Source organism: Salvia miltiorrhiza, chromosome 8, assembly GCF_028751815.1.
Source record: "Salvia miltiorrhiza cultivar Shanhuang (shh) chromosome 8, IMPLAD_Smil_shh, whole genome shotgun sequence".
In the NCBI taxonomy this organism is placed as follows: domain Eukaryota; kingdom Viridiplantae; phylum Streptophyta; class Magnoliopsida; order Lamiales; family Lamiaceae; genus Salvia; species Salvia miltiorrhiza.
The window spans coordinates 20,980,084-20,991,317 of record NC_080394.1 but is presented as its reverse complement, the minus strand read 5'-3'; the positions used below and the strand labels follow the sequence as shown (position 1 = coordinate 20,991,317).

At 39.9% G+C, this 11,234-nt stretch overlaps 1 protein-coding gene across 1 annotated transcript; it reads right to left on the bottom strand.

The window, feature by feature from the left end:
• Positions 1-2,700: 2,700 nt before the first annotated feature.
• On the bottom strand, positions 2,701-6,633 carry LOC131001795 (leucine-rich repeat receptor-like serine/threonine-protein kinase BAM1). The gene is made up of 2 exons (XM_057928388.1): positions 3,795-6,633; positions 2,701-3,425 (listed from the first exon to the last, which is right to left on the bottom strand). The coding sequence occupies exons 1-2, from the start codon at positions 6,400-6,402 to the stop codon at positions 3,001-3,003; spliced, it is 3,033 nt and encodes a 1,010-aa protein (XP_057784371.1). The 5' UTR covers positions 6,403-6,633; the 3' UTR covers positions 2,701-3,000.
• Between the last annotated feature and the right edge of the window lie 4,601 nt (positions 6,634-11,234).

The window sequence follows — 11,234 nt, the reverse complement described above, 5'->3', positions numbered from 1 at the left end:
ACTCAAATTCTTTTTCTGGTTTTAACTTTTTTGACAATAGCCAATTTGATGACCCAACAAAGATATTCAAATATTATTGTAGCCCCAAGAAGCAGGGAGATTTTGGTCTTTATAAGTTCGGTTAAATAAAAAATACGCACCTTACATACAGTGGTACTGCGATTAGATGATTAGAGCATTTCAAATGCTAAAATGTAGTATAAATTTTAAATACAAGTTGCAACCTTGCCCGATATGGATAACTTTGATGCGATGTTTCATATTTTTGGTTTTGCATGCTGCATTATCACTAATATAAAATTCCCCTTATTTAATAGATTATTATTTAATACATTCGAAGCTTTATTTCATTATTTTATATTATTTGAATCACAAAATTTGTTCTGACATTCTCGCATTCATTCTCAAATATTAAAGGTTAATGGCAGCAAAATACACAAATTTTGCTTGAATTTGAATTTTACACATACATATATATGCAAATCCGGGACACACGTCATCTACGATTTATGTAGTGGTCAACGTGGTATGCACGTTTCAATTAAATCAAAATTTTATGTATTATGGTGCTAAATAAAAGGTCATGTGTAAAATGTAAATTCGAGCAAAGTTAGTGTATTTTGTGGCCATTAACCCATATGTTAATGTTTAGCATGCTCGAATACTACGAATTGAATAATCGAGTATCAGTATTATAATATTCGTAGAAAATGCATTAATTCCCAACTTTCTCGATCACTGTGAATCGAACATTCAAACATCAGTATTCAAGCATTAATTGAAAATATATTAATGCCCGACATAAAAATAAAAAGATTTTAAGTAAATATAATTTATATATTTTATAAAGAATGAATATTTTTTAGGTTTCGGTCTTTCAAAATGGACATATAGCTTTTCACCCTATAACGTTTATGTTGTATACTGTATATCATTTTATAATATTTTATTAGATAGTGTGTAACATCATTGTTGCGTATTGTAAAAATAAATGTTAAAGAAAACAAAACAAAATCAGATGAGCACCTCACAGTTTTGTCCCAAATACAGGAAATATGCCTATATGTGTAGTTCATAATAGAAAAAAGACCTCTAAAAAAATAGAAAAAGTATTTTATTTCTATACCTGTTTTTGAGTATAAAACAAAATTAGAATCAAAACCAATGTCTTAGATATGCTACCTTTTTTTGTCATATATTCACATATAAACTCCTTTATAACATAACCAGGATCCAATTTATCAGTCTTACTCTTTTGTGAGATCATCTCAAAACTTCGATTCTATATTTCTATGAGATCACTTTAGGTTTTAAGAAAAAAAAAACTTTTATAGTAAAAAAAAAACAATATTTTTATGGAAATGGCGTTTTAAGCAAAAATTTACTCTCCTAGTTCAAAATAATCATTTGCAAAATCTGATTTTTTTGGAATAGTTTGCAACTGTAGTTTCAGTTTTTCCTTCCTAATTTACTATTTATCTCCAATAACATTCTTAGTAAATGTGTTATTCAAGGCATTTACTCCACTAATTAAGTACGATTACTTTATGCACTTTAACTTAATTTATCTCCATATGTGCAAAGTGTCGAAAGGGCACTTACTGAAAGTTGAAAGTGGACGGAATTATACATTTTAAGATTTATGTCCTCTCAAAGAAAAAGATTTCTCATGGTAAGTTGAATTATTAAATGTAAAACATGATAAAATAAAATGATATATTCAATTTACTAACAAGAAGTAGAGTAAATCACGTTTCAATTTTTAAAAAATTTGATGCAAAACACCATTTAGTCACTTGAACTCGAAATAATATACTCTCTCCGTCCATAAAATATAGTCAATTTTTACTATTTTGGGGCGTTTACAAAAATTAATCTATTTTCAACTTAAAAAACTTTCAATCACATAATAAACATTTTTTTTCCATTTATAGTTCAATTAATTATCATTATTAACACTACTTTTTAAGTGAAATATTTTTGTCATTTACAATATACTAACTATTTCTTTATCAAAACTCGTGTCATCCCAAACTATTTTTGTGAACGGAGATAGTAGAATTCAGATCTTCCATCAATTTGATTTTTTATATAAAAAAAAAACTTTATATTTGACATGACATGACAATTCACCAAATAAACTAAACTAGACTCTAAAAGATAAATAATACTCTCCAATAAATAAATATCATTAAGATATGTACAAGTTTTTTTATTATATTATATACTACATAAGAAAGTTGCAACTTAGAAGCCAATATTGTAAATATAATATCTCAACCTGTAAAAATAATGTACAAGGAGTTTAATAATTTTTCTTATTTCGCGCCCACGACTTTGTATTGTCTGTATTTATAGACATGACATTAATGTTGTAAAAACAAAAGGATGGCATTAATGTGTTATGATATGATGTCAGAATAATTTTACTACATATTAGTATGATGTAGCACATGGCGATAGAATTTGTGAAGAAGAAGAAAAATGCAATTGAGATTTGGTGCGTGAAAAAATAGAGAGTTGAAAGTATTAATTGGAGTAGTTCAGTCAAAGACAAGGTGGGGGTTGTTTATTGTTTCCCTTGGGCACAAGGGCACACACCACATTTCCAACTCATTTTATTTGTTTATATTTATGCAAATGGACCCCCACTCTCTTGGTAATTGAAAGCTACTGCACAACACTCTATACACTCCAATATTCAAGAAGATGAAGGCCCCATTTTCTCATTTTTCAATCCACCAATAAACCAGACCTCTAATTTATAATATTTTCTTATACAGCATCACGAAAAGAGCCCCTCATTGCAGCTGTACACAAACTTCGAAAGCAATAACAAACACATTCAAAGTTAGACTAAACAGTAAACACCCCCCCAAAAAATAAAAACAAAAAAGAAAAAGAAAATAAAAGCATTAGGGAAAATGAGAAACTAAGGCACCAAACAAAACTAGCTATAGCTGCTGCTAGTCCATCCCAATTGAAACAGGCTCATCATCGTCAGATGCTGAGAAGATCCGGTGGCGGCGGGGGTGATTGAGGCGGATGCGCGGTGGGGGAGTCCAATGCCGATGGTGGTGGGGGAGGAGATTCTCCGGCTTTAGAGGGCGGTGGCTTGGGCAGCTCGGTGAGTATCTGAACGACCTCGCGCATGGTGGGGCGCTCCACGGCCTGCTCTTCGACGCAGAGCATTGCGACGTAGAAGACATGCATCACCTCATGGAGGGGCACAGTGGGCAGCCTCGGATCAAGAATCTTGAGCACTCCTTCCTTGTTTCCATCAGTCATCTTCCTCACCCATTGCACGATGTCCACGCCGTCCCCAAACTCCCCCACCGGCTTCCTCCCGCTCACCAGCTCCAGCAGCACCACCCCGAAGCTGTATACATCGCTCTTCTCGTCCACCTTCAGCGTGTATGCGTATTCTAAAATCGAAACAACCACTCATTCAACAAACTTACCAACCAAATAAGATTACTAACAATGTAGTTTTAGTCACCTAGCTAGAGAATTTCTAATAAATTTCATGGATGTGCAACTGCACCTAATTTCCCATTGGTGGTTGAACATCAATGGCTTGATAGAGACTGATCTCGACATCACTGAGGACCTAACTAGCATGTGACTTGGGACAACATAATTCAAACTTCTATACCTTTTCGAATGAATCTCAACAAATGTGATCATTTTCAACATAATTGACAAATTAACATATGCAAGAAGCACAAAATAGACAACCAGCTTCACATAAACTAGAAATAAAATGAGATGATGAAAATTGATAATTTGCATACCAGGAGCAATGTATCCGTAAGAACCGGCAATGGCAGACATGCATTCGGAAGTCCCGGAGTCCTGCAAGAACTTGGCAAGGCCAAAATCAGCGACATGTGCTTCAAAGTTGGAGTCGAGGAGGATATTGTTGGATTTAACATCACGATGCACAATCAATGGGGAGCAATCGTGGTGAAGGTAGCAAAGGCCCTTGGCAGACTCCACAGCAATCTTATAACGTGTATCCCAATGCAGATGACCCCCTTTCTTGCCATGAATCATCTCCCCCAAGCTTCCATTAGGCATGTATTCGTAGACCAAAAGGTTGGTTTCGTGATTGGAGCAAAAGCCCAACAACCTGACAATGTGCCTGTGCCTGATCCTCCCAAGCGTCTGTATCTCGGCGTTGAAGCCATGATCGTGGGAAGATCCACGGCTCATTGCCGGCAACCTCTTCACGGCGACTAGCTCCCCACTCGGCATGACTCCTTTGTAAACAATGCCAGCACCTCCTTTCCCAATGATATTGTCCTCCTTAAGACTGTCCAAGACATCATCGCAAGTGAAATCCAGGCGCTGGAAGGCAGTGAGCTTCCACGCACGAGCCTCACTTGCCTTCTTCAATGAGCGGGCCTTAACGATTGCAGCCACAGCAAAAACAATCGAACAAACAAGCAATCCGATCACAAGCAGCAGCTTCATGGAAGGGGAGAGAGCCCCCTTTTCATGAGGCTTTGCAACCCCACTCGCAAGGCCCTCTTTGCAAGGCCCCAAATAGGGGCCGCATAGATTAGGGTTTCCCAAAAACGATGTGTAATTGAAATAGCTAAATTGACCAGTGCCAGGAACCAAACCAGACAAGTTGTTATAAGAGAAATCAACAGAAGTTAAGCTCTGCATACTGGCTATGGATGAGGGAATACTACCCACCAAATGATTCTTTGACAAATTCAAGTAGTTCAAGATCTTCATACCAGTAATCTCGACGGGAATCTCGCCGGCCAGCTGATTCCGGCTGAGATCGACGAATGTCAGAAGCTTGCATTTGCTAATCTCAGGCGCAATGGGCCCCGTGAAGTCGTTGTGGCTGAAATCCATCTTTGACAGCTGCTGCAACTTCCCTATCTCGGCCGGAATCCTGCCAGAGAATTTGTTGCCGTCAAGCAAAAGCTTCTGAACGCCAACAAAACTCCCGATGCTTGGCGGCAAATCGCCGGCGAGATGATTGTTGGAGAGACTGATTTGGCCCAGACCGGCAGACAATCCATCAGTATCCGGAAAAGCACCGGAGAGAAGGTTGTCTTGAAGCTCAACTTGAGTTAGCTTAGGCAAACTCAGTAATCCTTTCGGAATCGAACCGTTGAGATAGTTTTCGCCCATCCGAATCCGAGTCAGCGACTCGCACTGACCGAGTGACTCAGGAATCGGTCCGAAGAGGAAGTTACCCAGAGTGATTAGGGTGTGCAGCTGATGCCCATTGCACAGATTTGGGGGAAGAGTTCCGGTCAATTTGTTGGAACTGACATCTACCTCTTGAAGCTTTCCATTGTTTCCTAAATTCTGCGGGATTACGCCGGTAAAATTATTCTCCCACAACTGCAAAACCTGCAGTTCCGGCAACTCGCCGATGAAATCCGGTATCGAGCCGGTGAGCTTGTTTCTGAACAGATTTAAGAGAGTTATGTTTTTGAGCTGCTGAAACGACGGCGGTATTTCACCGGTGAACACATTGTTGGACAGATCCATAGATTTCAAGCTTTTCAAGTAGCCAAGCTCTGGCGTCAGGCTACCGGAAAGGCCGTTCACTTGGAGGAAAAGAGTGTCGAGATTCTGCAGTTTCCCAATCTCGGGCGGAATCTCGCCTGTAAGGCCGCAGCTAGCGGCGTCAAACCGCACCAATTGCGATAAATTCCCAATCTCCTTAGGAAGTCCGCCGGTAAATACGTTGAAATACCCAATGTAAAGTTCCTTCAGCTGCGTCAGGTTTCCGATCTCCGGCGGTATCGCTCCGGTGAGCTCGTTGCCGGAAACAGCCAGGTACTCGAGATGCTGAAACGTGCCGAATTCCGAGGGCATTTCTCCGGAGAAGAAATTCCCGCCGAGATGCAAATGGCGTAGGTTGGCGAGCAGGTGCACCTGCTTGGGGAACTCGCCGGTAATATTATTGTTGTAAAGGTCGAGAACCTCGAGATTGCGGAGGCGGTAAAGCTGCGGGGGGAAGGAGAGGTTGAAGATATTATTGGAGAGGTTGAGGAAGCGAAGGTTGGGAATGTCGGATATCGAGGGAGGAACAGGGCCGGAGATGGAGTTGGCGCCGGCAGAGAAGTTGAGGAGGAAGCGGAGGTGGCCTATGTCGGGGGAGAGGGTGCCGGTGAGGCTGAGTTCGGAGATGTCGACGGCGATGACGTGGCGGCCGGAGCGGTCGCAGGTGACCCCCTTCCAAGTGCAGTGGTTGGTGTTGTTAGGGTTCCACGACTCCAGCGCGGATTGGGGGTCGTCGGTGATGGCGGCTTTGATTGAGAGCAAGGCGCGGGACTCCGGCATCCGCGCGGCGGAGCAGCGGCGGAGATGGAGGTGGAGGACCAGGAGGAAAAGTAAGAGGAAACGCATTTTGTGCAGCCTGTCCATATTTTGTCTCACTGTATTATTTATGTAAGTTTGTGCTTTTGAAGAAGGAGAAGAGGATAGGGTGGGGAGGGGGGGTGGGGTGGGGGGTGTGAGGACTGAAGTGGTTGAGTGAAGTGAGCTAAAAAGAAGAGGGGGTGAAGGGAAGTGTGAGTATGCGCGAGAGTATATTCATCTTTATTACTTTTTTCATTTTTTCCCTTTTTTGTCCTTTTCTCTTTTGGGTATATGTGAGGAGTGTTTGGAAATTGGAGTACGCGAATCTTCAAATACAAAAACCAAGTTTCAAACCAAATTTTTTATCTGCTTCACGGGATTCCAAATATTTATGTAACTAAGTAAACTTAATTTCATTTACATAATTTTAGCAATTCCATATTATACATTGTGTTGTGAATTAGGTCTAAAACCAAAATCGATTCTGTAAATTTTCTCTGGTATTTACCAGTAGTCAATTTTTCGTACTGGCAAAATTCGAAAATCGAAAAGTTAATTGATGGTGAGATAATATTTAGGATTATATGCAAAAAAGTGGTCGCCTTGAGACAACATTTCTAAAAGGAAAAGTTGGTCGATAGGTTGTTTGCTTTTTCATCACCCGAGCTAAAAGAAAGCGAAGAAGGCATGGGATTCCAAAATCATTTTTCAGTTTCCATTTTAAATTTTTCTTCCTCTTAATCTCATTTTTCTTCCTCTCAATCTGCACATGTGGATTGTAACCGATTTAAAAGGCCGCGCGTATTCTATTTTCTTTACATGACTATGATACTCTATTTGTTTCATTTTGTAATGACTTATTGTTACTAAAAAAACAGTGATTAAAGATAAAAGTGATATAAAATAGTGAAATTCACAACCTTTTGTGAGAAAATGTATTTTATTTTTAGAAACAAACCATTATCAATGAGATAGACAAAAAAAAAAAAATGTGTCATTGTTCGCTATTATTTTCACCACGCCGCAAGTATACGGTGTAGTTGCAACATAGGGAAGCAAGGTCGTATTCCACAAGGATTGGTGAATTTAAACTTCTAAATATTATTAATAAGTTATTTTCAATCTATTTAGACAACCAAAGTTCAAGAAGTGTTGATAACTAAACAAAGCTAAATTAAAGCAAGCAAAGTAAAATAACAACAAGATAAACTTAGTTAATAAATTGGGGAATGACTCGAATGAAAGTTATCCTAGGGACTAGATTTCGATGGATCGTAATGAACTTCAATCTAAATCAATATAAATCTTGATATGGCCTACTTATCTAGGGCGATCTCCCCACTAGTTTTAGCCCCCTCCCGGACGACTAAAACAGTAGATTACGGGTCATAATTGCCGTCCCCGGTCAATTTCTAACCTATAACTCCCAAGAGCACAAAAGATCAACAAGCCCTCACCCACCTCTCAACCTCCCGGTTTATTGAGATGATATGTATCAAACTCCTAATCTATTGTAATTATCCTCTCCCGATTCAAATCACAAATTAGAAATGCACAAAAGGTGGCCAACCAATCATACAAGAGATAAATCTAGGACTTGAAAAGATAACAATAAGCACAATCAAGATATATATTGAACAAAGAAATCAATCCATTACAAATCCATCTAATCTAATCCCTAAGATAAGAGATTTTAGCCAAGCATATTCATAATAAAAGCAAATCTCAAGTCATAAGAAAACATAAATAAAGATATAGAGAGATAGAGATTCATAGACAAATCCTATAATCTTGATCTTCAATCATGTAGTCTTGATGAGCTCCTTTCCAAGTCTTCCCCTTCTTTATTTGATTTTGGTGTTGTTTTTTGTGTGTGGAAGAGAGAAAAAATGGTAGAGAATGGAGGCTAGGGTTTGGGATTGGAGAGTTGGGGAAGATGAAGTGGGTGTGTGTGGTGAATGAATGGGGAAAGGAAGAGAAAAATGGAGTTTTGAGGCTAAAATCGCGTTTGGGGTCCATTTGGGGGAGCCCCGCCCTTTTCCCGCGGTCACGGCCCGCGTCCGCGGCCTTCAAACGTGGGGGATGCTCAGGGGACCCGCGGTCCCGCCCCGCGGCCGCGGTTGGTGACCGCGGGTGTCTCCTGAGTCGGGAACAGCTGACCCGCGGTCTTACCCCGCGGCCGCGGGTGGTGACCGCGGGGTACTGGGCGTTTTGCACAGTCCGCTCGTTTTGCTCCGTTCTCCCTCGTCCGGACTCGGATTTGGTCGCCGTTTGCGCTCACGGATTCCTCTCGAGACGTACTTCGATCTCATGTCTTCAAAATCCTCCAATTAATTCTTGATTTTCCCTGAAATCACTCCAAAACTACACCAAGGAATTAAAACTCAACAAAACTCAAAATTTGGATACAAACACATATTAGCAATCAATTCATGGGGGAAAATGACAACAATTCATGCGATATTGAGGTACGAAAACCATGTTTGTCAGTCATTAACTTACAATTTCAATATTCATTCTATGCCTTCGTATAATTGGGGTCCATTTACTTTATAGTTTTAAAACAATACTTATTTAATATGTTTGCCCAAAACACTTAAGCCATATTTAGTGAAACGGAATAAGTATATGATATTAAGAAAATATTTGTTTGAGATTATAAGCTCTTAATACAATTTATAAGTAGTTTAGAAGGGCAAAATAAGGAGATGTAAAAGATTTTAAGAGCTTATAAGCTCTCTAAAAAATATTTTCATTTATCTCAATTTATTTTTTGATAAGCTTATATACAAAGTCAATTTACCAAATTTATTCAACCGTGATTTGTTTTTTCCAATCATATACCATTTCAAGTTCATCTACAAATTTTTTTATCTAACAAATATTTTCACTCTCTAGTTCAAAATCCTCTCTCTAGCGTATAAGAGCACCCGCAGTGGGTGCCCCGATAGGGGGTCTCGAGTCACCCACCCTCTCGGGTCGCCCACTGCAGCCTCCTCCCACTCAAGTGTGACCTGATCTATCAGGTCAAGCCTGATATCCTTTAAATCGGGCGCGTGTTTTACACGCCCCTAATTAAAAAAAATAATTAAATTTTCGGTCAAAATAGTCGTTAACCCCATTTTCCTTCTTTTTTTTTATGCCCAACGGCTTCACCATTTGCCCCACTTTTTCTTTTTTTCCCTTCTATAAATACACCCACTTATTTAAATTTGTGCAATTAAATTTAAATGAAAAATACAAAAATCAAAACTAAAAAGACCAGGTCAACTATCAGGTCACCCCTACTGTGGATGCTCTAAGCGCAATTATCCAAATATTTTAACTAATTATATGCTCTTGAGAAAACTATATTTTATAAATTGTTAAACCTTACAAATTTTTTGAAATAAGTTTAGTCGAATACCCTCTAATGTATGTTGCTAGTATTTTTTTTCAATGAAAAATGATAGTATTAAATATTAATGCATGTTGCTAGTATTTTTTTTAATGAAAAAAGAATGGTGAAAAATGAATTTTAAACCTTTCTAATAACACAGAAAATCTCCATCGTTTAAATGTCTCTAAAGGGACATGCACGTTACTAACATAGAAATGAAATAATTAATTAAAATAAAATAAAAGGAGTAATATATCCCCTCCGTCCCACCTATCTTGAGACACTTTTCTTTTCGGACGTTTCATTTATCTTAAGACATTTCTTTATTTGGCAAAAAATTTACTATTTATTCATCTTTTCACTTTTTTCACCTACACATAAAACACTATTCCCTCCGTCCCATTATTAATGGCACGTTTTTCTTTTTGGGTTGTCCCGTTATTGATGGCACGTTTCCTTTTTTGAAAAAAATAAGGGGTGAATTAAGCATTAAAATACTCCCTAATTACCTTAAATAAATTATAACTCTATTCTCTCTCTCTCCTCCCCCTACCAGTCGCCGCCTGCCTCCCTTCTCTCTTCAAACATCACTGCCCGTCGCCTCCACCGCCACCACCGCCCTCGTGCCCCCCCACCACCCGGTTCTCTCTCTCTCTTTCTCCCTCTCTCCTCCCCCCCTACCAGTCGCCGCCTGCCTCCCTTCTCTCTTCAAACACCACCGTCTGTCGCCTCCACCGCCACCACCGCCCTCGCGCCCCCCCACCACCCTGTTCTCTCTCTCTCCTCCCCCCTACCAGTCCTGCCTACCTTCTCTCTTCAAACACCACCGCCCGTTGCCTCCACCGCCACCACTGCCCTCGCGCCCCCCCACCACCCGGTCGCGCACCGTTCATCTTCTCCTTCCTCCCGCGTCGTCCACGTCCGCCGTCCATCTTCTCCTTCCTCCAGCGCGCCGCCCTCCTCTAGGGCTCCGATTTGTGGAGTTGTGGATTCGAGAGGAGGCCGTGGATTTGGGAATATAGGGCTCCGATTTGGGGATTTAATTTCGAAACTTGTTTGGAATTAATTTCGATCTGATTTCTGAAAAATTTGTTTGGTTTCTTCGATTTGGTTTCTGAAATCTTCGATTTGGTTTCTTCGATTTCTTCGATTTGGTTTCTGCAATTTCTTCAATTTTGGGAAGAATTTTTAATTTTTGTTTGGTTCTGCCATGGAGAGAGGGAGAGAGGGAAGGGAGAGATAGGACGGGGGGAGGAGCCGACGAGGCGGCGCTCGCCGGCGCCGGCGCCGCCGTGTACCGGTGAGGCAGAGAGAGAGGCAGTGTGTGTGACTGTGTGTGTGTTTTTAATTAAAATAACACTATACATCTAATTCCCTTAATTCTACTTTTCTTAATCTCTGTGCCGAAAAGAAACGTGCCGTTAATAACGGGACGGAGGGTACTTTCTTAATTCTCATACTAAAAAAAAAAGTCTCAAGATAGTCGGGACGGAGGGAGTATAATATTTGAACTTTTATA